The sequence below is a fragment of the Schistocerca americana genome, chromosome 4, assembly GCF_021461395.2.
Source record: "Schistocerca americana isolate TAMUIC-IGC-003095 chromosome 4, iqSchAmer2.1, whole genome shotgun sequence".
In the NCBI taxonomy this organism is placed as follows: domain Eukaryota; kingdom Metazoa; phylum Arthropoda; class Insecta; order Orthoptera; family Acrididae; genus Schistocerca; species Schistocerca americana.
The window spans coordinates 593,154,750-593,179,959 of NC_060122.1; the positions used below are offsets into that span (position 1 = coordinate 593,154,750).

Consider the following 25,210-nt stretch of genomic DNA (forward strand, 5'->3'; position numbering starts at 1 on the left):
TCCAAAGGTTGAGGTAGTTAGCTGTATCAGATCCACGAAAGTGAATAAATTGCGCTAACAATGGAACACACCAAAAGCTGATAGCTGTTTTATGACTATGAAAATCCGTTGTGCAGAAAGTCTGGACCTGTGGCTCTGTTCTAGCAGCACCTGACCCACATCTTCGTTGAGATTTAATATTCAGTATTAAATTTCATAAAAGTAGAAAATTTATGTATTTTTTATTGTTTTTAACCAGGCTCAAAAATTAAGTGAAGAAGGTTATACAATGGGAAGCTTGCAGTGTACACGAGTATCGGCAGAACTGAAAACTGCAAGGTCTATTGTTCGACTTACTGAAATCCAAGCGACGCTGCAAGAGCAAAGGTATCACATTTATAAGATTCTTAATTGGATTTCATTTTTTTCATTTCTGTATTTAATTTGAAATTTCTTGTTTCAGGATATTGTTCTTGCGTCAACAAATCGAGACTTTGGAACAATTGAAATCTCAGAATTCCTTTATGTCTGATGATTCGTAGTGCAGTATGTGGAAGTGTGTGTGTGTGATATCACCGCACAATAAGGAAGTGGTTGCTCTCGCAGGGAAACTTTCTCCATTATTGTTCCTGCTGGCTACAGGTGCATTCTTGCTCTGTGTTGCTATGTTGGATTGGCAGATTTTGAGTGAACCAGCATTTATCTTGTATCTCATTTATAAAATGGCTGTCATGTAATTTTCCCTTTTTTTTTTTATTGTAGATGGAGACTAAGTGGACTTCTTTTATGTAAAGGTTATATATTTCTTGGATTGCATGTATGCTGGGAAGATTACTGAAATTAGCTTTCCTGTGCTGTTGAGCTGCTTCAAGTAGTACTACATATGCACTGAAATTCAGATGCTAGATGAGTCGTAAATTATTTAATACTGTTGCAACCTGTATTAATTTTTTTACACTGACATTCTGTATGTGTGGCTGCTTGCAAGCTAGGTTTGGTTGGAGGACAAAGCCCTGCAGACAACTTGAAATGGTCAGGCGACCTAATGATTTAAGTTAGCTTTTTGTACATAACAATAAAATGAAATAGTTGTATGGACTTCTCAAGTTTCTCTTGCACTTCATATGTGTATATAGTTATGAAATGTGTGAGGTACGATGACTGTGTTACAAATTCCTGCTTATGAAGCAAAGCAACTTGTATATGTTGTTAATGTGGAATCATCCTCCATGGTTACTAAAAAAAAATGTTGATTCTTCTTGTCTGCAGTTCTTGAGGAGTCCATAATTTTTCAGTTAGTGACGTCATATTGTTGATACAATAAAGGAAAAAAATCTGAAAAAGAAATTCGGAGATACTTTCAATTGCCTCTGTAAGTGTAGTAGTCTAAAATTTCTTGTTACCAGAGTTTTCCCCAGTATCGAAATTTTTATCTACTTGTCTGTACATAAAATTAAATGCTCCTGGCTTTTAAAAATGATTTGAATGTTAGAATATTTTACCTCTTGTTCTGTGCAGAGACAGTAAAGCAATGGTATGCGAAAAAGTGTACACACATTTCTGTATAAATCTTGATCAAGGAGACTGTAAAATAAATATACAATCTTATATGAACAGTCTTTAAGCATGCTGTACAGAGATTTTAGTGTCATTTGTTTCCATTGGAAACATTTTGTGAAGACTGCTGTTGCCGTTGGCACCAAGAATTGAAATAATATTGAAGTCATTAAGCAATCCTGGGTATTTAATAACACAATTCCTATTGTTACTATTGTTGTCATTATTGTTGCTGTATCACTGTGGTATCCACTTCGATAATGTTTTCTTTCCAGAGGTGAGAATTTATTGTTCTACTTGGGAGTTTCATAAAGTTTGGTTAAATGTGATCATTGGTAACAGTGTACATATCTGAAAGGTCTTTAAAGTTGACTGTTTGTTTTGAAAGTTTTTTTTGGATTCTGACATAATTATTTGTAGTTTGTTGATGAGCAAGATTATTAGCATTTGAATGTTTGGAGTTTTTGCTTTGTGGAGGTAGATTTAGTTCTAGCATTATTTGATGGGACAAGTAGAAAAAATTAAACCATTTGTGTAATTTACACAAATCTTTTTGCTACAGTCACTGTTGAGAAATAGCTACATGATATGTCAGAATTCTTTTCCAAGAATAATTATTTATACTCTGTATGCAGATAGCAGTTTTTTATTGACTGTTATCATTTGTCAAAGACTTTTTTTTCTCCTCTGCAGTAAATAGACTGTTTTATTGCATTTAATCTAAGAGTAAATGTTAGGTACCTGGGCCCACAGCCTGTGGTGTTTAGAAGGAATAATTTTAATTAAACAATCTGTTTGTTGTTCTCCAATTATACCTTTATTAATGCCTATAAAGCAGAAAACCTGTCATGGAAATAGAAAGGACTATTCCTGTGCTCTGTCCTTAGTGTTGTTCCTATTGATCCCAACCATCTGCAAAGTACCTCCTTTGTTAGTTCCTGCATAAGCTTCTGGATTTGGAAAAGTCGTCATAAAAATAATTTGTCCTGTATTGATAACATATCAAAATAATACCTGTGGGAAATGATTTCTCAAGGTCACTCTTCACTATTCATATTGTCCATCATCTGCCCTCGAGAATTAACTTTAATGTTTATTCAATTTGATGCACTAGCAACAAAAATGTTTCCATGAAAATATTCTGATACACTGTGTGAACTGAAAGACATGATGCATTCACAAACAGGTTATATGATAAAGGAAATACTGCTAACATCCCGTAATTCAGGCATTGAGAAATTATACATCACTGTGTAACAGGCTCAGTTTCTTTGGTAAATTTCGAAGTATAGCTTCAAACCAAGTACTGGATGTGTATTTTTCCAGTATCTATCTCTTTAGAAAGTTTTGGATTGTCTTGAATGCATTCAAGTTCTGTCCCATCGTTAATAACTGTTCGCTAGCGTTGTTTTCATTCATAAAGTGGCAATGGTATTTTAACAATTTATTCAGTAACTGCAAATGTTAGGAACAAAGCTTAAGAAGAGAATGCGCATTGTTTCTAAGTTATTAGAACTTTATGATAAATATTAATTTTTGATTATCTTCAGTATATCACAAGAACAGCAGTACTTTCCTCTCAATTTCTCATAGGTTTGGAGGAGGCTGAACTGCACAATAATCCTGCGTTCGGTGTGGGGCGGCAGTGGAGGGGTGGCTGCTGTGGCTTGTTGTGGGGTTGTGAACCACTGAGGGCTATGGCGTCATTCTAGGTCCCCGGTCTAATACACAATGAAAAGGATAGTTGCTTTCCATGTAGTGGAGATCCTTAGCTGCAGAGAGGCACAACAAAGAGACTGTTACAAAATAAGCTTTCCCAGCCTCCTACTTACTCCCCACCCGGTTGCCTCTCCCATCATGTCCTGCTACTCGTAGTCTGTATTCAGCTGCCAGAGACTGATTGCACATGTGTGTATGTGTGTTGTCTATTTTTGACAAAGGCGTTATTGGCCGAAGGCTTATTTTGTGAGTCTTTTTGTTCTGCTGTATATTATAGGAGTGATAGCTGTCGCAAAACTGTTCCTACCACTAGTTGATTTGGTTCTACATTAATCTTGACACATCATATGTGCTTGCTTCAGAAAAAATGTCAAATCATATTTTTTACTTGAAAATTAACTTGAAGCTTCTGTTTGAACCGAATTTGGTTAACCGGTAAGATATTTGCAGAGGGGACAACAGAAAGCAGAAATTAACATTTGTGGGAAAAAGGCGGTTGTTTATCATATCATCAACTAAAAAGATAATGAAACTAATCAAATAATAAGATATTAAATAACACAGAGGAAGATGGAATGCCTTCTACGTAGTCATAAAAAGGAAGTTTGCACTACAACTTTTAAGATATATTGGAAAAACTTGAACCCTAAAGGAAAGGCCACATTTTGGGTCATGTTCCTTCTTGGCTGGACTGAGATGAAGAAATCAGACATGTAGATAAGAGTGGCAGATTACTAGCAACAAAGGAAATATTCTCTCTTCACCATCACCTTCCTTTCATAACACCACTCTTCTTTCTCTACTGTCACTTTGAAGAAACCTGTAAAACTAAACCATGAATATGATTTGCAAAACATTTACACTTTGAGAAATTAAATCCTCTTTTTACAAGTGCTCCAGCTAATTTAATATAAAGTATTCCATAATTTGTCATGGAAATTGTGTAGAAACAATTAGTTATTATGCAGGATCCATGCTAAGTTATTGTGCAGGAGCCATGCAGAGGAATAAAGCAAAGAGTATTCACACACCAAGGAACACAACAAGTAGTTGTAGGTACATGCCACTAGACTTGCGAGCAAATGGTGGCAGTGAATTATGTACAGCTGAATAGAATTATATACAACTGAATAGAAAAAAAAAACAGGTGAAAGATGTTGAAAACAGAAACAAAGATAAATAAAATTGTAAAAATGTTCAAAGAAGACAATGTTCCAAGCAAATGAGTGGAGAAGGTGATTACAATGGATACTACTTACTTTTTAAAACAAATAATGCGCCAGGACTCAAATCCAAATTAGTTTTTCCTTTTGCGGCCAAAACACTGTCAGGTAAGCCATTTGAATATTACCCATTGTCCAACTGAAAATTCTAGCATGTAAGAACTCTGCCACATTTCCTAACTATACAGATCATCTCTGGGATACTGCACTAGATTGACAACTCTGACAGAGATAATGTGGTGAAAATGACAATCATAGTGAGGGAGAAATGTATTATTATTATTATTATTATTATTATTAGTGTTAGTATTGTTATACTTGAAGTAGTGAGGTATTTGGTACCTGTCGCACCCAAATAAACATTTATCAAACAGGACACATGCTGGGTGGAATGTAATTATTTATCAGTTAAATGTGGACCAATGAAAATTTGCTTGTTTTACAAACAATGCTGGCAGAGGAACACCCGCAACTGAGCATTATAGCAGAGGTTGAAAATACCGCTTCAGTCGTAAAGCTTTGTAAAGCTCTAGTTGAAACATGACCAGTTTTGATCTCTTAGATGCCCATTATCAGGTGTTTTAACTTTGGGCTGCAACCCTGAGTGCCACAGTGGATGAGCACAGGACTTGATACACCAGTGTCCTATACTGGTCCATCACAGGGCTTGAGGTCATAGTACACAGTTATAACACCTGATGATGGGCATGTATGGTCCAGAAACCGGTCATATTGTAAATAACAAGAATGTTACAACTGAAGCAGTGTTTTCAACCTCTGCTTGCTTGGTTCAGATTCAGATGGAGATAACAGTATATTAAACAGTGGATGCACAAGTCTCAATAAATTGCATACGGCACTCTTACCGTTGTATTGGATTGTGGGACAGACATTAATACTAAGTGGTTTCCCAGCAGTATTGAAATCTCCGCACCCTCCCCTCCCCCCTCTGAGGAGGATTCCTTTCCTTCTTCACGGATTACATCAGTTAAGTTCTTTAGCCTCTCTAGCACATTTTTTTGCATGCTGTATTTTTAAAATTAATTGGTCACAAAGTTTGCTTTTGAGTTCCATCGAAATACGTAGCTATTTATTAAATCTGTCAATAAAATCTGTTATCCAGCATAAGACAATGTTCTGACTAGAGATTTTTTACTTTTACTAAATTTCCAATGAGAGAATGAAACGGCACAGAATGGAAAATACATAGTTAAAACAATAGTAACGCATGTTCCTTCTGTTGCACCTGGGAAATACCGTATTTACTCGAATCTAAGCCGCACTTTTTTTCCGGTTTTTGTAATCCAAAAAACCGCCTGCGGCTTAGAATCGAGTGCAAAGCAAGCGGAAGTTCTGAAAAATGTTGGTAGGTGCCGCCACAACTAACTTCTGCCGTCGAATATATGTAGCGCTACACAGGCATGCTTTGTAGGCACAGAGATAAATACTGGCGCCAAAACCTCTGCGTCAGTTAATAAATTTAAAAAAAAAAAGGTGGAAGACGAGCTTTTTTTCTCCGCCCCGAGTTTCGACCACTGCATTTTCGTACATTATCCAACGAAGTAAATACAAATTCCGTATTGTTCATCTTCGAAAGTAGCAGAATTTCAATGTACTACGAAAATCCGACTGGCAAGACTGTTGCTAATAGGAACCTGCTGAAATGTGAATCACCATAAGAATAATACGAATATAAGCATTTTGCCATGTATTCTTTCGTGTTTGCTGCTATCTCATTTAAATCCTGTCTGCCTAATAAACTACGAAACTAGAGTGAGACAACAGCAAACGCGGAAGAATATACGTATCGTGTCATGTTTATATTCGTATTATTCTTATGCCTAATAGTGATACAGTCAGAAATGAAGCATGGCAACTGACAAGATTTTTAAATCTAAAATGATCCATTTCTGTGCAGAATTTGATGTACTAAAGAAGCGGCCGCAAAGATTTTCAAACGGAGAAAAATTTTCGCCTAACTCCCGTTCAGAACATGTTCTATCAAACGCAGTCTATTATTTGGTTCTTGTTGATCATTATCAAAGAAAGCAGCAGTGTAAGTAACAACAAGTAGCAGTCACTCGCCATTGTTTCGCTAATGAGACAATTCCTCTCTTTTTTTTAATTGTAAGCGGCGGTAGCGCGCATAAAAGCAAGCCATGCCGCGGGCGGCGACAGGCCGTAAACACGCACTAAAGTGCGCGTCATTTATGTTGGCGGCCGAGTTTAGGTTCATTCTGCGCATCTGACGTCACAAAACACAGTCAGCCAATGAACAGAGAAAGACGTTGCCAGATCTCGACTGCAGTGCAGAGCATGGATGAGTGTCATCAGTTTTAGAAACGTTCAGTCATAAATAAAGTAATGGAACAACAGCAATGTCTTGATAGCAGACTTTCTTTTATAGAAAGTTTGGAAAAAGTATTCTTTATACCAATTGCTTCATATTCTATTAATTAATTAAACCAAACAAGCAATAAGACTCCTAATTCAGGCGATAGCAAGGAAAGGTGTTTGTATCAATCTCACGAACCGCTTTTTCGCAATAAAGAACAGCGGTAATTGTTTATTTCCTATTGCACTTCGACGAAGCGTGAGTAATTCATAGTCATACCAACAGTGTTTGCCAATATTTTGCGTGATGTGTTAGTCCTCATGGCGTTAAGTAGTCAGACGAGCTGCGTTAGCGTAACAGTTAAGGTGTTGGGCTTCTTTGCGAAAGGTTATGAGTTCAAACCTTGTGCAGTGCTTAATATTTTCATTATTTAAAAACAATATCGAAGTGCCTTACTTCACGAATTATATTCGTTTGAATGCAATTTTTTTAAATTTCTAGTGCTTTGTCTCTTCATTAACCCTTTTGCTGCTGCAGACACTTGCTCCCCGCATTCCGCGCTGTGCGCGATTTTGTCATCACTGCACTGCTCGCCTGTGCAGACACATGGTGTTCCCACTGCTTTGACACTCTTTATCATTCGATTTCACAAAAACTATTTGGCCCAAAAATTTGATTTTTACACGTCTTCTTGACTGATACCTTCCCCCCATAAATGACTTAATTGTAAGCGGCGGTAGCGCGCACAAAAGCAAGCCATGCCGCGGGCGGCGACAGGCTGTAAACACGCACTATCAGAATGCGACAAACAATGCATGACGCAGTACAGTAATGCATTTTCAGCTTAGAGTGACGTAAACGCCTATAACAAAGAAAACGGCACTTATCAGATCAAAGCAAAATAAGCAATCGATTCAAACCACACGAAGCACGTGAAAAAGGAAGGGTACCCGTATAAATACGGACGGAGTGCCTGACGCATAGCAATGACTACCTGGTAAAGCTTAACTGCTAAGCTTACGACTCGAACCAAACTATTGTAGCTGTATCGTCTTTCATTCGACCTAAATTGCTTCTCATATTACAATGGACCAACTTTGTTTCGATTTGAAGGTGCGGCCTAAAACTTTTCTCTCCCCTTGAATTTCGAGTCTCATTTTTCAGGTGCGGCTTAGATTCGAGTGCGGCTTAGATTCGAGTAAATACGGTATGGTTTACATAACATTTCAAAGATGAACCTAAAACAGTGAGAAGCAGCTATTGTTCACCTAGACATAGAGGCAAGAAAAAGCAGAAAGATTCAGAGAAATGACAAATAGCCGAAAACTACATGTCTAGCATTTGGCCTTCTAACAAACACACATTTTCCACTTTAAACACACATTTTCCACTTTAAAGAAACAGCTTCAGGTTGTGTAAGATTTCAGAGTTCATGGTTTTATTCTGTTCCGCATTACACTAACAGTATCACTAATCCCATGGAAGTCTATGTTTTAAGATGGAATGTGTGTATGTTTTATAAGTTGAGTCCTTTCAGACAAAAAAGTGGTGTAACATTATCCGCACTTAACTGTGGGGAATTTCAGGCGTCTGTAGGTGTTTAGCATCAAGTAACAGAATCTCCAGTGTGAAAACCACTGGGTGCTGCCTCTAGCTTTGATGATGACACCAAATCAGTGAAGAAGTGTGTTCATATGTTTCTTCACACATTCCATATGCAGCTGAAGCCACTCATCTATACTACTACATCAAGACAAGCAGTCATCTTTACCAAAAATCTCGAAAATTATGTGACTGATCTACTTCAGATCTTTACATGATACTGTAATAAATGTCCACACATACATGCACATACCAGGTTTTCTATTAAAACTGACCGAGAAAGAAACTGATGGGCTACACTGTGCTGTGAAATTATAGCAGAGCATTTAAAGTGAGACAAATTGTTTCTCTCTCGTGTATTTTTTTCTCCTTATATATAAACAGACATTTTATACACAACTATATGCTGTTTTACTGCCCAGGGTGGCCAAGCGGTTCTAGGCGCTACAGTCTGGAACCGCGAGACTGATACGCTCGCAGGTTCGAATCCTGCCTCGGGCATGGATGTGTGTGATGTCCTTAGGTTAGTTAGGTTTAAGTAGTTCTCAGTTCTAGGGGACTGATGACAATAGATGTTAAGTCCCATAGTGCTCAGAGCCATTTGAACCATTTGAGGCGAAGAGGAAATGGATGGTTGGTGTGTGTGTGTGTGTGTGTGTGTGTGTGTGTGTGTGTGTGTGTGTGTGTGGATGGGTTTTCAAATCTGAATTATGGATTATTTTACTTGTTCCCAGATTTGTTTGTTTAGCTACAAATAAAGCATATCAGCTGTGTGTTTCACCCAAATTGGCACATGTTTTCATTACTTGGCCATAGTGTGATATTTTAGTGTGATCAGACTGAAACCTTTTGCCTAACTATTTGTTTATATCTTACACACATATATAGAATCTGTTGTGTGAAATGGAAGTGTGTGACTCTCATGTTTGTTAAGTTCAGAGACACCATTACATAAAATTTCGAACATCTCACAGTCAGCCAAATAAGGTAGTCTACGCTGCAGTATTCAATGATTAATCTCACTTTGTGCCCTTAGCACATCATCAAATCAACTACAAAATGTGAAAATGTATTATTACATAGTTCCAATTTGTGAACCAATCTGAACTGTTAAGTGGTAGAGTAAGGTCGTGGTGCAAGAATGCAAACATATTTCAAAAATGCAGCTGAGGCCACGTGAGTCAGAATTAAAAACTAAGGTGGCAATCACTTTAGCCAGTATTAAACTCGTGGAAAAAATGGTTGAAGTGAAAACCTAATCATCAGGCCAAAGATGAAAATCTGGAAACAATTAAAAAAGTGTCCGTGCAGGAACAGAAAACCATGAAACATGCATGAAGCCATGTATTCTGGATGGGGGAAGTAAATGCACTCAGTATGCACCAGTGGTAAACAGTGTAAATAGGCTGCTGTTAACTGGCATATGCCTCACTAATAAACAAATACTGTAGCCAATAAAATGTGTGGAGGTAAAAGTGGAAGTTCATGGGAAGGGTGAGGTGGCGGTGGCAGTTGCAGTCAATATGATTCAATATAGCTACAAAATTGTAAGTATGTAAACCACTATGTTTCACATGCTGTTCCAAATCGACCCAAAGATTTTAGATAAGATTGAGACTGGTTGACGAGGTTGAAGTGCTATACGAAGAAAGTCTCTCTGTTAAACCATTCTTGCTGCACTGTGAATCTTGGAATACTACCGTACTCTCATCATAGTTTAGAAGAAAAGGCGACACTCTCACTAAGGACATTGAAATAAACATCCTGATTCATGTTCACAATCGTGAGCAGCATCGTCATCCAGATTTCTTCTCCACTGTGAGTGGTAACTGATAGGAGTTTCCCAACATTTGCATACCTGTGAATCTCTTAATTTGCACAAAACATGGTTTTTATATGACAAGATTTATGAGCACCTACATTGTTTTGAACATGCGTGTTTCGTGGGTCATCATTGAACCTTCAGCCTTTGATTCTTTGACTAATTTTAGTGCAAAGCAGCAATGTTAAGTTTGAGAGATGATTCCTCATTCCTGCCTGTCTACTGATACTACATTCGAATATCAACAGTTCAAAGTGAGTTCTTACTGGGATTTTTGATATACCTCAGATTAATGTACAGTGCCTTAGAATGGTGACAGATGATGATCAACTTTACAGGGCAAGCATGAGCTTATAACTTACAGAAATGTAACCGAACTGTTGTTTTGGAGTGTAACTGTCACAAATATTTTCATCAGTATACTCAGAAAAACTAAGTTGTGGCTTCTTGTGTGATGTCATTAGTTCTTTCAGTCTTATAGCAGATACAGGGCAAGCCGGTACATTATTTTGTCAAATATCGTGAATACTTCAGTTTGATGACATAGCGCCAGTAGTTTGAGATAACCCCCCTGAAAATAAAAATCGCATGGGGTTAGGTTCCAAGAACTTCGTGGTCACAATTACGGATGATGGGGCAATCTGGAAATTGCTCATGGAACATCTCAATTGCTTCGCGGGAAATGTGACAGGGTGGTACCATCCCTCTGACACAACTACTCTTTTATGTCCATTCAACTGAAAAGAGGCCACAAAAAAATCTTTAATTACATGGTACTTGCCTCATGCCACCCACCCAAAACACACACCAAACGATCACTTGCTGTGGATGCATTTCCCTTTTTTGAACAATGCAAGCACTTTCTGAGCTTCAGATGCAGCAGTATCGTTTATTCACGTATCCATTTAAGTGGAAGTGAGCCTCATCACTGAAGATCATGACTCATCTCACAAACCTACCAACAAAAATGACGCGTTTTCTTGTGATCGGTTTCATTCAGCTGCTGCATTACATGAATTCTGTATGGTTGGTAATGGAGAAGATATCGGAGAATGCCCAATTTGTGGGGGTGGCGAAGAACCGTAACAGCCACACTACCAAAAACCACTGCAATGTTTTGCACAGATTGGCCTGAACGAAGGCGCCTAGATATCTCAAAATGTTCACTGTTCAACTCATTTCATGGAACATCACTGTCAGTCTGCGACTTGTTGATGCATTGTGCTGTACAACATTGCGAAGAAATCTCGCAGTTGCTGCGTAGTTTTCTCCATTCCAGTGAAATGTTTTCACTATTAGTACACAATGCGCAGAAGTAAATTGCACCATAGACACGCAAGGAAGAAAAGCGAGAAATTCAAACGGAAGCATGCTCAGGTTTATGAAAACCGAAGTAATACAGACTACGTAGTCATCTGACAAACAAAAATGTGCTCCACGATTCAAAACCGATGTGTATTTTTTTGCCCTTGCGAGGCTACTTTGGCCCACAACGAAAAAAAAAGTTTTTGATTTTCAGTGTGTGCAAGCACGTCAACAATTGCGCCTAGTACTTATACTACATCGTAGGTGGCAGCACCGGCTACCTTTTGTGATATCGCAAAAACTTCCCACAATGCCCACCAGAGTGCAGTGTCGTCATTTTCTGACTGCAACAAAGAAGTACGATTTTTGTTCTGTTCCTACTTTGTGTTGTACACTGACTAGCACAAGCGAGAAAAATTTGGTAAGTAGATAGTTTACCCTCTAAGGCAGGCTGTTCCAGCTCGTCGGCTCCGTTGTGAGCCGCGGAGCGCTCCCTGCTCCAGGGAGCCGTGTCGCTCGGTGTGACCATTATAAGTGGGCCGGCACGTGGCACGGCTGGCTGAGGCAGGCGGCAAGGCAAGCGTCTTGATGTGCCAGCTGCGTCTTACAAAATCGACAACCTCATACTCTTAGCCGCTAAGACGTGGAGACATGCTACACCAGAAAATACGATGTTCAGGAAATAAATAAGAAACAACTGTTCCACAAGAAATTGCATACTAAATTTATTGGACCTCTGTAGCTTGACATTTTCTTTTCATCCCAAGATCGGAAATATCAGGCGTCAAAGTGTTCGCAGCTTTAGTGCGGAGGATAGCCTTCATTGTTGCATCCTGAAGAAACGATCGTTCCTTACTTTTTACTCTTTTTATTGCTGAGAAAAGCTTCTCACAACAATATGTAGATCCAAACATGCACATCATCTTGTTGTGAAGCTTGGGAAATGTTTTTTGCTGTAATGAACGATACCATCGTGATAAGTCCAACGTGTTGTAGTACCTCTCTTTCAACAAAGTTGAATTTTGCAAATCAATAATTTCCAATTGAAGTGACGATGATAAGTCATCATGGGAAACTGAAAAAGGAGTGCTGAACACGTTGTCTGCTTCGACAGGCAAACCCCTTCAATTGCCTGCACCTCCCTTGGAAACAAACATTCTGCAACTGCTACCATGCACGATTTTACGAGTGGTCCCACCGAAAACGGCTTGCCACTCGTCGCAATGATGTGAGTGACCCTGTAGCTTGCCTGAATTGCAGATTCTGTAGTGTTTTCTCCGCTCTCATTCACCTGAAAATAATAAACGCATTACAGAACATGAACTATGTTGCATGTTTTGATACCCTCCGTATTACGAAACCGTTTTTAAACTTACGTCTCCTAGTATGTCGTTCTCAAGCCTGACTAGCAGTTCTTTGCGTGCAACACCTTCCACCTGATAGTAGTGCGCTGCGAGAAGACGTGTATAATGTCGTTGTATATTGTATCTCTTCGCAGAATTAAATACTTTATGACATACAAGACACTGCGGACGACTATCCCTCTCAATGAATAGAAAGGTATCCTCCAATAGAGGCACAGGGCTCCCGCGGCTAGTCATAGCTGTCATTGAACACGGATTATTGCGTCAGTTGCGGCTGCATGCGGCCAGGGGGCAGTGAGTTCGCTTTCCCCCTCCACGCGGGCTCCGATCTGCAGCAGTGAGCGCTCCGGTTCCCTGGAGCTCGGTTGGAACAGCCTGCTCTAAGGCATTTACTCTTACGCTGAGATGATAAGGTTGATTATTTCTTTGTAGTTCATGGTTAATTTGGAAATGATTAAATTGTGAGATACTTGGCACCATTTTAGGGGCTACTTTGTCCTGGCCAAAGTAGCCGCAGGTAAATTAGCTTTAGGTTCTCAACTTGTCTTAGGTCTGTTTTTCAATGTTCTGTTTTTCTTTTTTAATTTCAGATTATAAATATGGGAAGTCTATATAAATGGAAGACTGGAGCGAGAAATTACGGAAATTATACAAAAGATCTCGAAAAGTGTTTGGAAGGAATTAGGTCAGGTCAAAAAGTCAGAGAACTGTTGCAAATACATATGGAATTCCAAGAAGCACCTTAAAGAATAAACTGAAAGGGAAATTTAGTAACAAACATGGTCACCCAACAACATATAGCCCTGAGGAGGAGAAAATGTTTGTGGATCACATCAGTAAAATAGCTGAATTTGGCTTCCCACTTGTTCAGACTGATCTTAGATTTGTTATTAAAAGCTATATGGACAAGAAAGGCATTGTGATCAACTGCTTCAAAGACAATCTACCTGGTTACGAATTTATTAAATCCTTCCTTAGAAAGCATAAAGAACTAACCACACGATTTTGTAGCAATATCAAACGTGTGAGAGCAGCAATTGACAAGACTGTCATTAATGAGTATGTTGACCACCTTGAGGTTTCAGTTAACGATGTCTCTCCAGAAAACGTTTGGAATTATGATGAGACCAACCTTAGTGATACTCCTGGTACAGTCAATGTAATTTGCATGAAAGGGATTAAATATGTGGAGAAAATCATGAATAGCTCAAAAACTTCAACGTCTATATGCTGTATGGGAATGCTGTGGGAGAGCTGTTGCCACTATATGTTGTCTATCAAGCTGAGAATCTGTGGACAACATGGACTGAAGGTGGTCCATTAGGATGCCATTACAATTACACTAAACATGGATGGTTTGATGGTGCAACATTTGAGGACTAGTTTAGGGTTCTTTTGCTACCAAGCCTCAACAAACAGCAAGGCATGAAATTAGTGATTGGTGACAACTTGTCTACTCACATTAATCCAGAAATCCTAAAACAGTGTGAGGAAAATAACATTAGACTTGTGTGTCCCCACTCCTAGCTCCACCCACCTCACACAGCCTCTGGATGTAGCACATTTTGCTCCAATGAAGAAAGCTTGGAGATATACAGGGTTATTACAAATGATTGAAGCGATTTCACAGCTCTACAATAACTTTATTATTTGAGATATTTTCACAATGCTTTGCACACACATACAAAAACTCAAAAAGTTTTTTTAGGCATTCACAAATGTTCGATATGTGCCCCTTTAGTGATTCGGCAGACATCAAGCCGATAATCAAGTTCCTCCCACACTCGGCACAGCATGTCCCCATCAATGAGTTCAAAAGCATCGTTGATGCGAGCTCGCAGTTCTGGCACGTTTCTTGGTAGAGGAGGTTTAAACAATGAATCTTTCACATAACCCCACAGAAAGAAATTGCATGGGGTTAAGTCGGGAGAGCGTGGCGGCCATGACATGAATTGCTGATCATGATCTCCACCACGACCGATCCATCGGTTTTCCAATCTCCTGTTTAAGAAATGCTGAACATCATGATGGTAGTGCGGTGGAGCACCACCCTGTTGAAAGATGAAGTCGGCGCTGTCGGTCTCCAGTTGTGGCATGAGCAAATTTTCCGCGGGCTATGCGTGAAACTTGCCCACACGCGTTCAACTGTTTCTTCGCTCACTGCAGGCCGACCCGTTGATTTCCCCTTACAGAGGCATCCAGAAGCTTTAAACTGCGCATACCATCGCCGAATGGAGTTAGCAGTTGGTGGATCTTTGTTGAACTTCGTCCTGAAGTGTCGTTGCACTGTTATGACTGACTGATGTGAGTGCATTTCAAGCACGACATACGCTTTCTCGGCTCCTGTCGCCATTTTGTCTCACTGCGCTCTCGAGCGCTCTGACGGCAGAAACTTGAAGTGCGGCTTCAGCCGAACAAAACTTTATGAGTTTTTCTACGTATCTGTAGTGTGTCGTGACCATATGTCAATGAATGGAGCTACAGTGAATTTATGAAATCGCTTCAATCATTTGTAATAGCCCTGTATTTTGAGCCAGTGGAAGGACTCTCCAAGTGGAAAGAAACATGAAGGGCTGCCAAAAGATGTGTTCCCACAACTTTTGAGGAAACTAATGTAAGAGATGGAACACAGTGGAAAGGCAAAAAAATTAATTTCTGGCTTCCGTAAATGTGGAATACATCCCTTTGATAAAAATGCTGTTTTGAATTCTTTGCCAAATGTAGAAGTTGCAGTAGAGGATGTTAGCAACACTTTCATACAGCATCTGATTCAGAAAAGGAATGAATGTAAGATACCAGTAGAAAAGAGGACATGCAGGAAATTAAATGTTCCACCAGGAAAAAGTATCTGCCCACAAGACTTGAATGATTCACCCCTAACTTCAGGTACAATTGCCTCTGTTTCGAGTGATGACAGTTCTATTCCGAAAAAGAAGAGAAGACCAAGAAAAATAATAGAGGCCTTTGAAGCTTCAGAGTCAGAGTCTGATAATTTTAGCATTCATGATTCATTATCAGAGTTGGAAATTTCTGAGGGAGAAATCTGAGCAGCAAGAATCTACACATACAACTCACCCCATATTACCAAGAGAGGATTTTCGACTATTGTAAAAGTGGGTGACTTTGTGACAGTTATTTATGATGAACAAGAATACCCTGCAGTGATCCTAAAAATAGACCTTCTGGAAGGTCCTAGTGGACTGTATGGAGAAAAGTAAGAAATGCTGGAAGTGGCCCCACAAGAAAGACATAATGACATATCTGTGATCATCTGTTGCAAGAAAAATTTCCCCCCCCCCCCCCAATACTGCTTTCCAAGAGGGAATTATTTCAAGTGCCTGAGTTAGACAGTTTATATCAGATACAGTGTAAAGTGTCCGTCTGTTTTGTTTAAACATTTTTAGCAATAATATTTGTTGTATGCATGTATGGGTAATGGATTTGTTTGGTTCAGAATTTTCTTGTAAATAAACTAAAATTCCTTGAAATATTGCTAGTTTTGTTGCTGTACTATCACAATTCCTTATAATCAGATGTACAATTGACCCAAAACGATGAAAAGGGTTGTTAATTAGGAAAAAAATTTATTGGGACAAAGTAGCCCCACTTCGGTACAAAATTGACCCACATTTTCAAAACATAAAATCAGTTACCATAAAGGTCTGCAGAAGCCATTAATGTGGTGTAATAGTTGAGAAAACATCTGTTAAATAAAACAATTTTTTTGTGAAATTATTGTTTCAGATTTATTCGAAATATTACAGAATTAAACTAGAAATTGCAAATAATTGGGCCATTGTAGCCCCAGTTGATGGTATTGTTGCTGCTTGGTTCAAAGTGCCTACTCAGTTATTTCAGTTATAGAATGTATTTAACACGTCGACTGTCGCGTGGTTAGCGATGGTTGTTTCAGTGCCAGGCCAGTCTAAAGCTGAGTTCATACACGCATCTAATGTGGCGCCACAGCTTGTAGCTTTCTGTAGTGGTATCGTGAGCTACCGCTCACACAGGACACCATGAATTCTATGTAGTTCCCCAGCTTCCAGTACGGCGTCAATTGAAATTATTCGAGCGGATACGAATGTTATAGAGCAAATTATGGCCTTTTAGAACTTTGACAAGAGTTAAATACAACACAGGAAAAATCAGGGCCACAAACACCTTTATAACATAAATAACATTTGGAGACGAAAATGCTGTCTGCAGTGGAAACGTAACCGACAGATGGCATGTAAATATCATCCACGTATACGCCAATCTTCCAAAATTTTAGACTCTTGTTGTATTCGTTGATATAGGCATTTTCACTTTTTTCAGAAATAAAATAAAAACACGCTGAAATCGAGTGGACTACATCTGCAATTACTCCACAACAACTGTGACAAAATGCTTGTGTTTCGATATACTACCAACAGGGAGCGGTGGTGGTACGAAAGTGGCGCAACAAACTACAGCTTTTTGCAGCGTGACAAAAGTTGCGTTTCTGAAGTTGCGCCACTAAAAATTGGGAGTTCACACATGCAACTGCATTATGCTGTTACCTACATAGACACTTTCGTTGCGTGTGTGAATCGGACATGGCATAAATATTCAGTTTTTCTTCATCTGTAGAATGAACTGAGAAATTCTCTGACAAATTAACTGCAGCGGCTTTACCTGTACCTGATTTTTTTTTCTTTACATGCTTCTGCCTTATTTTGGCCATCTGCTAAAACTGACATGTTTACCCTCGAACTTGTGCACTTAAGAGGATTATTCCCTGTCCAATGTGTCACAGCAGCATGATTTATTGATTAGCTCCTTCTCTTGAATGTGCAAAGAACATGCTTTTCTAATACTGAGTAGATGAGATTTTGTTAGGGCTACAGTCTCAATCCCAACATATTTCACAAGAGTATTGTAGACATGTGACAACTGATTATTCATCCATACTCTCAAACAATCACGCTATGTTCTCAGCAAGTTCTACTTTACATTCACATTGCTGTGGGAGTGTCAATCACCTATACATGACGTTTGAACTTTTTTGTACAGGTTTCTTCAGTAACAGTCAAACTGTTTTTCTGTGTAACTGTACACTCTCAGTGAATCAGTTACTTGTGAGCAAGTTATAAGTTCACGGAATTCGCGCTATGGCATATTGGTGATGGGGCCACAAAGTCAGTTTTTTTTCCTAACAGTACTGAAAAAATCCTATACACTCGCTTTTGGCCCAAATTAGAATTAGTTACAATAAGTATGGGATTGAGAATTCTAACAGCTTTTGGCAATGACGATGTAGTGTTATGTTCATAACCTGCAGTTCTATAAATAATGCTTTGTTGTGTTGACTTTATTTTTCTTTGAAACCACATGACATTTTGAAATGCACAGAGTAGGAGATATAGGTATCAAATTACTCGTTTTGGATGTGTGATATTTATCCTGTATCAAAACAAAAGCTTCCAAATAAAATTTTCGAATCAAAAACGCTGTGATTTGCGATTAACTGTACAAGAAGACCAACAACTGGTGACCCTGATGTGATTTAAATGAGAAATAGATATGTGGAAGGTAGAGGGAACAATAATATCCCGAACAGTGAAACGAAAATAAAAGTGGAAAAAGTTAGTGTGAAACTGAAAAGCCTGATATATCGGTATGGTTTTGTCATGCTGAAGCGCAATTTATAATCATGAACACAGAATGAAGCAACCAAATTCAGTTACTTGTTAGCTCTTAGTCCTGACTTGTCGAAAATGTATGGGATCTCGTGGACAGTGACGAAAGCAACAAATATTCGTTAGCTAAAGAGAGACTATTAATTACTTTTAAGACAAGTGAAGAATGTCAACTAAGAAATTAATTAGCGAATTAGAAATTGGTGATAGGGAACCCAGTCAGTTACATTGGAATATGAAAGGTTACGGAGGACCAAACATTTCAGATAAGGTTTTAAAGACACTCTGCTAGACAAACTGCCTCTGTAGTGTCCGAATATTTTAATAGTCTCTGAAAAAAATGTGGAGAGACTGGCGGAAATGGCTGATCAGATGAGGGAAATGCGAAACACTCAGCAGCTTCAATCATCTTCAATGGAAGTGTCCCCTGTTGTGTGTGATTCTTCTCTATCAGTGAAAGATCTTCTGGTAAGGATCGAAGAGGTTGAAACTAAAGTCCAAAAATCCAGATCTCAGGAGCCACAGTATCAATCATGATGATTTTCTCGAAGCAGAAGCCACAGCAAACTGAGATACAATAGTTCAGGAGAGTACTACTATTTTCATTTTCATTATGCCTCAAAGTGCAGACCTGAGAAGTTGTCCAACCTTGCCAATGGAAAAGTGAGGGAAACTCCATCAGCAGATACAGCAGCGCCACAGTCTAACATAACAGTCGCGACACTCATTGCTGTAAAAGTTGTTACCGTTTGACAGATGGAGCGACACTAGCGCTCCAAGCAGCTAGTAAGGTGAACATCGCGTCGTAAGCATATTTGTCTTGCATCCATTTCCTATGTAATTCAAGAAATATTTTAGTTATTTTCTTGCCTCCAAGGGTTTGTGTAGTATCAGAAGGCATATATGTTTCCAAAAAATGATTCTAAAATAAGCGCAAGTATGGACAAAAACTATGAATCGAGTGGCAAGCTACAAGACATTCGTGAAGAAACACTTGTGACGTTGGATAGAATTGCAGCTTACCTCGTTGGGATCAACAGAATATAAACACACAGATTTACATGTAAGAAGTACAGACATTTACCTCTACACGCAAAAGTGATCGACAGCTCATTTATCGTTCGGTAGATCTACCGTATTTGACATTGTTGCCTGTTGCCACAAGTACGGCCTTAATCTTTATATTATTCTAAGAAGGACAAGCAACTGCCAAATAGTGGATGAAATATGTTGAAAACATTATAATGAGCTAATTACATTACATTTTACGCAAAACCAAATATTTGAATAATTTTCAAACAATCTGTCAGTGAACAAGGTGCTAACAAAATAATGTCATCACACCAAGGAAGCAAGGAAAATTAAGTGACTAACAACAGAAGTGAATGAAATACATACCAAACATTACGCATCTGTAAGACACGAATAACTGCACTTAATCTAACCACTTCATCGTCAAAGCAGGTCTTTGTTGACGATTCTCACGAATCTGGTACCGATACATGGAGAATTGAACTGGCTGCCTCTGTGTCATAGGACTGTTTTACAGCTTCGGATGGATTGTCGAATCTTTGTGGCAGTTTCCTCTTCATCGTCAGTTGAGGTGGCTTATTTGAGATGTCAAACAGTGTGGGTACTGCATTCCTCATGAGTTTGTTATTGTCTGTGTTCATGAACTGGTTTTGTTCGAAATGAAGTGAACAAAACCTGATATTATTATGCAGGTAAACTGGGTATTTTTTCATAAGGTCTTATCGTCTGCTATTAACTAGCCGTTTTCTGCTCCTAAAACGAAACATTAATCATTAATACACATGTAGTTTGCAAGTGAATCCTGACGATACAGTTTAGTAACGTGATGGTATATACCTCTCAGGATCCTTGGGAACCTAAAAAAATTAGGTTGTGGTGTCTTCCTTCTGTTGTTGCTGCAATTTATTGCTTTACAAACGCTTCCGCTTGTAAAAACCATTGTAGAAATCAAAAGAAACAACCACTATTCGCTTTCACGATCGCGTCCAACTCACAGTTTAAGCTACTGGCCGCTTGGGGCGCTGCTGGCATGGTAGGCAACAAAATCGAGGCGAAGTGTCGTGACTGTCATGTTAGACTATGGTAGCACCCAAGTGTTCTGCCCAAAGGTTATACTAGGCCGCTAATATCGACTGTTTGTCAGGGATAAAATTTCAGGGCTATATTTTCTGGTTAATAGCGGTGCTGGTGTTTCCATTACAGACCAATTCACACTCACCATCATGTCATGTCACATACCATCTCATCAAAACATTCTGCAATGCATTTCAAATGGCAGCATCCACACTGACCATCCCAGCCCATCACGTCACATCACATCGCATCACGTCGCAGCACTGTTAAGATTTCTTGGGAAGAAAGTTTTGATAGTTGATGTTGAACACGTGACCACCAAGCTCATTTCCTCCTGATACATGGCCATGACGGGTCTCCATATTTCGTTTCATCATGGTTGATATCAGTTGTTTTTTGTTCATTATTTGTTGTAAATTTTTTCTTCTCATTATTTCTTCTGTTAAAATTTACAATAAATGACGAAAGATTGATTGAAGCATTCAGGCAGCTGTCTGAACTGTATAACATGAGCATCCTAAATTACTTGTGCTCTACTAATATTATGAAGTGAATTTCTATACATACCAGTACCGCATTTAATATTTTACAATGAAGTGGATTTCATTATGGCTGCAACTGAAAGTAGAAATAGTACTGTGTGTAGAATTACATTGATTACTAGGTGGAATTTATTTGTATGTTATGGATATGTAGTGTTCCATAAAGAAATAAACGGAAACCTTCAGATACTGCAAGATGTTTGTTTAAATATGCGTTTGTGGTGGGCTTATTTATGGTTAAGTAGCTCTCTGGGTTGGATGTAGTATAGTTTTCCAAGCATCAGTGGTCAGTATTTATGTGGTTTACTAGCTAATCTCAGTACAAATAAAACACTTGAACTATTAAAAGCCAAATACCAGATGTAAAGAAACCCTATAAATCTTAAACGAAAAGGCATTGAGAGAGATATGACTATTGCAAAAAAATTACCTCTGGACTAGCAACTAAACTTACATTACACACACCAGTTTTTCATGGGATGTGATGACAGCTCATAACAATGTGTTCTTTTTAGTAAATCTTGGTGCAATTTTATGTAAGAAATGAGAAACTGATGCTTCAACTTTCTAAAATATAAAATGTAGATTCTTCTTCCTTGAGCTCCTTGTAAAGTACAACATAACGACATTTTTCTGACCCACATCCTCTTTTTGTGTTGTTTTGAACTTCTGTGTTCCTTCTCTAATATACAAGCTATCCCTGCGAGGTGCAAACTATTTGAGTACAACAAATGTCATTTTCATACAACTGTGAACTCCAGCATCCAGTTATATAAGCTACTGCATTGTGTTTGTGCACTTCACATGTAGAAACAGTTGAAAATTATCTTAGAAAGATCGTAATTCCCGCGAAAAAGAAACAGCTGAGGTCGACTGTGGGAGTTGAGATCACGTGACTTGAATTGACTTAATGTACCATGGGCTGTGACATGATGGGCAATGTGGATATACCTTGATGTGACGGTGCCATGATGGCCAGTTTGAACTGGCCTTATAGTAGCATGTCCCAACGATATGGTTAAAGTGATAGACTACAAATTTTATGATGCAAGTGGATCTAAGGTTAAAACTTGTGGATGAAAGTTATTGAATCTAGATTTAACTTTAAAACAGTTTTGAGTGGGTCTTCATTGTAGCCAGCACAACAAAATGTATAATCGGTGTAGACTTTCTTCATTAGTTTGGTTTATTAATAGACCTGAAAAGAAAATTATTAGTTGGCTCCACTACAGTGTGCGGTTGATTTGCCTGCTGCCATTAGTTCATGTCATGCTAACTGTAAATACACTGAACCACTTAAAAGCTGTCCTGAACTGACGAATCCCACACTTATGCAACCACTAGCGGCTCACCAGTTTACTCTAAAGCATGTAGGTTAGATTCACATAAACTAAATTTGGCTTAACAAGAATTGCAGTTCCTAATGAACCATAATATAATATTTTCCTTCTAAATCCCATTGGGCTAGTTCTTTGCACATGGTTTGTGGAGACTACTTACGTCTTAATGGCCAGATCCTTCTTGACTGCTATCCAGTTCGTCACATAAATAATGTAAATTTCATCCTTATGGGCAAGAAAATATTCTCTAAAGTCAATCGTCTCAAAGCATATTACCAAATCCCACTAACTGAAAGTGATAAGGAAAATATTGCTGTGGTCACACCTTTTGGACTTCATGGATTAAGTTTCATGCCATTTGACCTCTGGAATGCACCCAATACCTTTGAGAGATTTATTAATCAAGCTCTGAGAGGTTTATATAGCTGTTTTGCATATTTAGATGGTGTACTGATAGCTTATAGCTCTCCAACTGAACACTTTCGGGCTGATGATTATGTTGGAAAATGTGTGCTTAGAGTTCAAGAAATTAGCTTTTTAGGTCAGGTGATTACTGCAGAAGGTATCAATCGAGACCCAAAACAAGTACAGGAGGTAACTAATCTCAAACTTCCAGGTACCTTGCCAGAATTACATCATTTTCTTGCCATACTGAATTTTTACCAAAGGCATTTGGAACATGCTGCAGAACATCAAGCTATTCTAAATGATTACCTGAAGAATACCAAGAAAAATGACAAAAGAAGCATACAGTGGACAGACACTGCAGTAAAGCAGTTTGAGAATTGCAAAATTAAACTTGCAGATACAGCCCTGTTAAGATTCCTGAATGTGAACAATGATCTTCCATTATTTATAGATGCTTCAGATTTTGCATGCAGTGGAGAGCTGCAATAGAAAAAAGAAAGAAATAGATACCAACTGGTTTCTGCTCCAAAATGTTCTCGGCATCCCACAAGAAATGTTCAACATATTATAGGGAACTTCTTAGCTTGTAAATGGCAACAAAGGTATTTTAAGTACATCCTTGACGGAGGTTCATTAGCAGTGCATATTGACCATGCTCCTTTGATGCATTCTTTTAAACAACGAAATGATAAGGCAACCCATAAGCAGTAGCATCCCCTGCAGTTCATACCACAATTTACAACAGATATAAGACACATTTCTGGAAAAAGAAACACCATGGCTGACAACCTATCCAGAGTGGAAGAAGTAGTGCTAATTGATTATGGGAATACAGCAGATGCTCAAGTGAGTGAGGAAGAACTCGAGAAACTTCACTCTAGTCCTCATGACACACTGAAATTTAAACAGCATGGAACCCCAGGTGGAAGGTTATTATTGTGTGATGCATCAACAAGTAACACTCATCCTTCCATTTCCCAGCAATTTAGGTATTCTGTTTTTCAGAATTGACACAGTATGACACATCCTGCTATTAAATCTTTTGTGAAATTACTTACATGCAGATTTATTTGGTCAAACATCAAACAAGATCTCCAAAACTGGGCAAAATCATGTGTAGGATCATGTCAAAAGAAAAAAGTGATTAGACATACTAAATCTGCTATTCGTCAATTTCCAAGCACAGATTGGCGATATAAGGTGGAACACATCGATCTGATTGGCCCGTTGCCTCTCTCAGATGAATTCATATGGTGTTTAACAAGTATTGATCAGTTTAGTAACTATGTGATGTTCAAGCAGAAACCATAGCACAAGTGTTCTGTAACTCTTGGATCACTAGATTCGGAGCACCTAAGTAAATAGTGACCGACCAAAGAACTGGGTTCCGGTCAGAGCTGTCCTGTTTATTAGGTAACATTTGTGGTTCTAAATTAACTCAAGCAACAGCATATCATCCACAATCAAATGGAAAAATAGAGATATGCTATTGGATATCGAAGGCATCAATCAGAGTATGGGATAAAAATAAATAGAGTGACGCGATTCCTACAATTCATCTAGGAATGTGTTGCTATGTGAGAGAAGAAGATCAACAAGTGTGTACCTTCTTGAAACTAAAGCAGTTTGGTTGTCTTAATCCTCTTAACCATTTTCAGCCCCTTGTTGTTGTTGTGGTCTTCAGTCCAGAGACTGGTTTGATGCACCTCTCCATGCTACTCTATACTGTGCAAGGTTCTTCATCTCCCAGTACCTATTGCAACCTACATCCTTCTGAATCTGTTTAGTGTATTCATCTCCTGGTCTGCCTCAGAACATGTCCTACCAACCGATCCCTTCTTCTAGTCAAGTTGTGCCACAAATTTCTCTTCTCTCCAATTCTATTCATTGCCTCCTCATTAGTTATGTGATCTACCCATCTAATCTTCAGCATTCTTTTGTAGCACCACATTTCGAAAGCTTCTATTCTCTTCTTGTCCAAACTGTTTATCGTCCATGTTTCACTTCCATACGAGACTTCACTCCATACAAATACTTACAGAAAAGACTTCCGGACACTTAAATTTATACTCGATGTTAACAAATTTCTCTCCTTCAGAAACACTTTCCTTGCCATTGCCAGTATACATTTTATATCCTCTCTACTTCAACCATCATCAGTTATTTTGCTCCCCAAATAGCAAAACTCCTTTACTACTTTAAGTGTCTCATTTCCTAATCTAACTCCCGCAGCATCACCCGATTTAAT

At 38.6% G+C, this 25,210-nt stretch overlaps 1 protein-coding gene across 3 annotated transcripts in view; it reads left to right on the forward strand.

The window, feature by feature from the left end:
• LOC124612697 (WW domain-containing adapter protein with coiled-coil homolog) overlaps positions 1 to 2,345 on the forward strand; it is an 86,586-nt gene extending 84,241 nt beyond the window's left edge. For 2 of the 3 annotated variants that reach the window (XM_047141040.1, XM_047141041.1), the window contains 2 exons: positions 239 to 366; positions 443 to 2,345. In XM_047141040.1, the coding sequence (XP_046996996.1) occupies positions 239 to 366; positions 443 to 521 (207 nt within the window). In that variant the 3' untranslated portion in view covers positions 522 to 2,345. The remainder of the gene's footprint in view (positions 1 to 238; positions 367 to 442) is intronic. The other variant, XR_006979563.1, reaches the window with a different exon arrangement.
• The last annotated feature ends 22,865 nt before the right edge of the window (positions 2,346 to 25,210 follow it).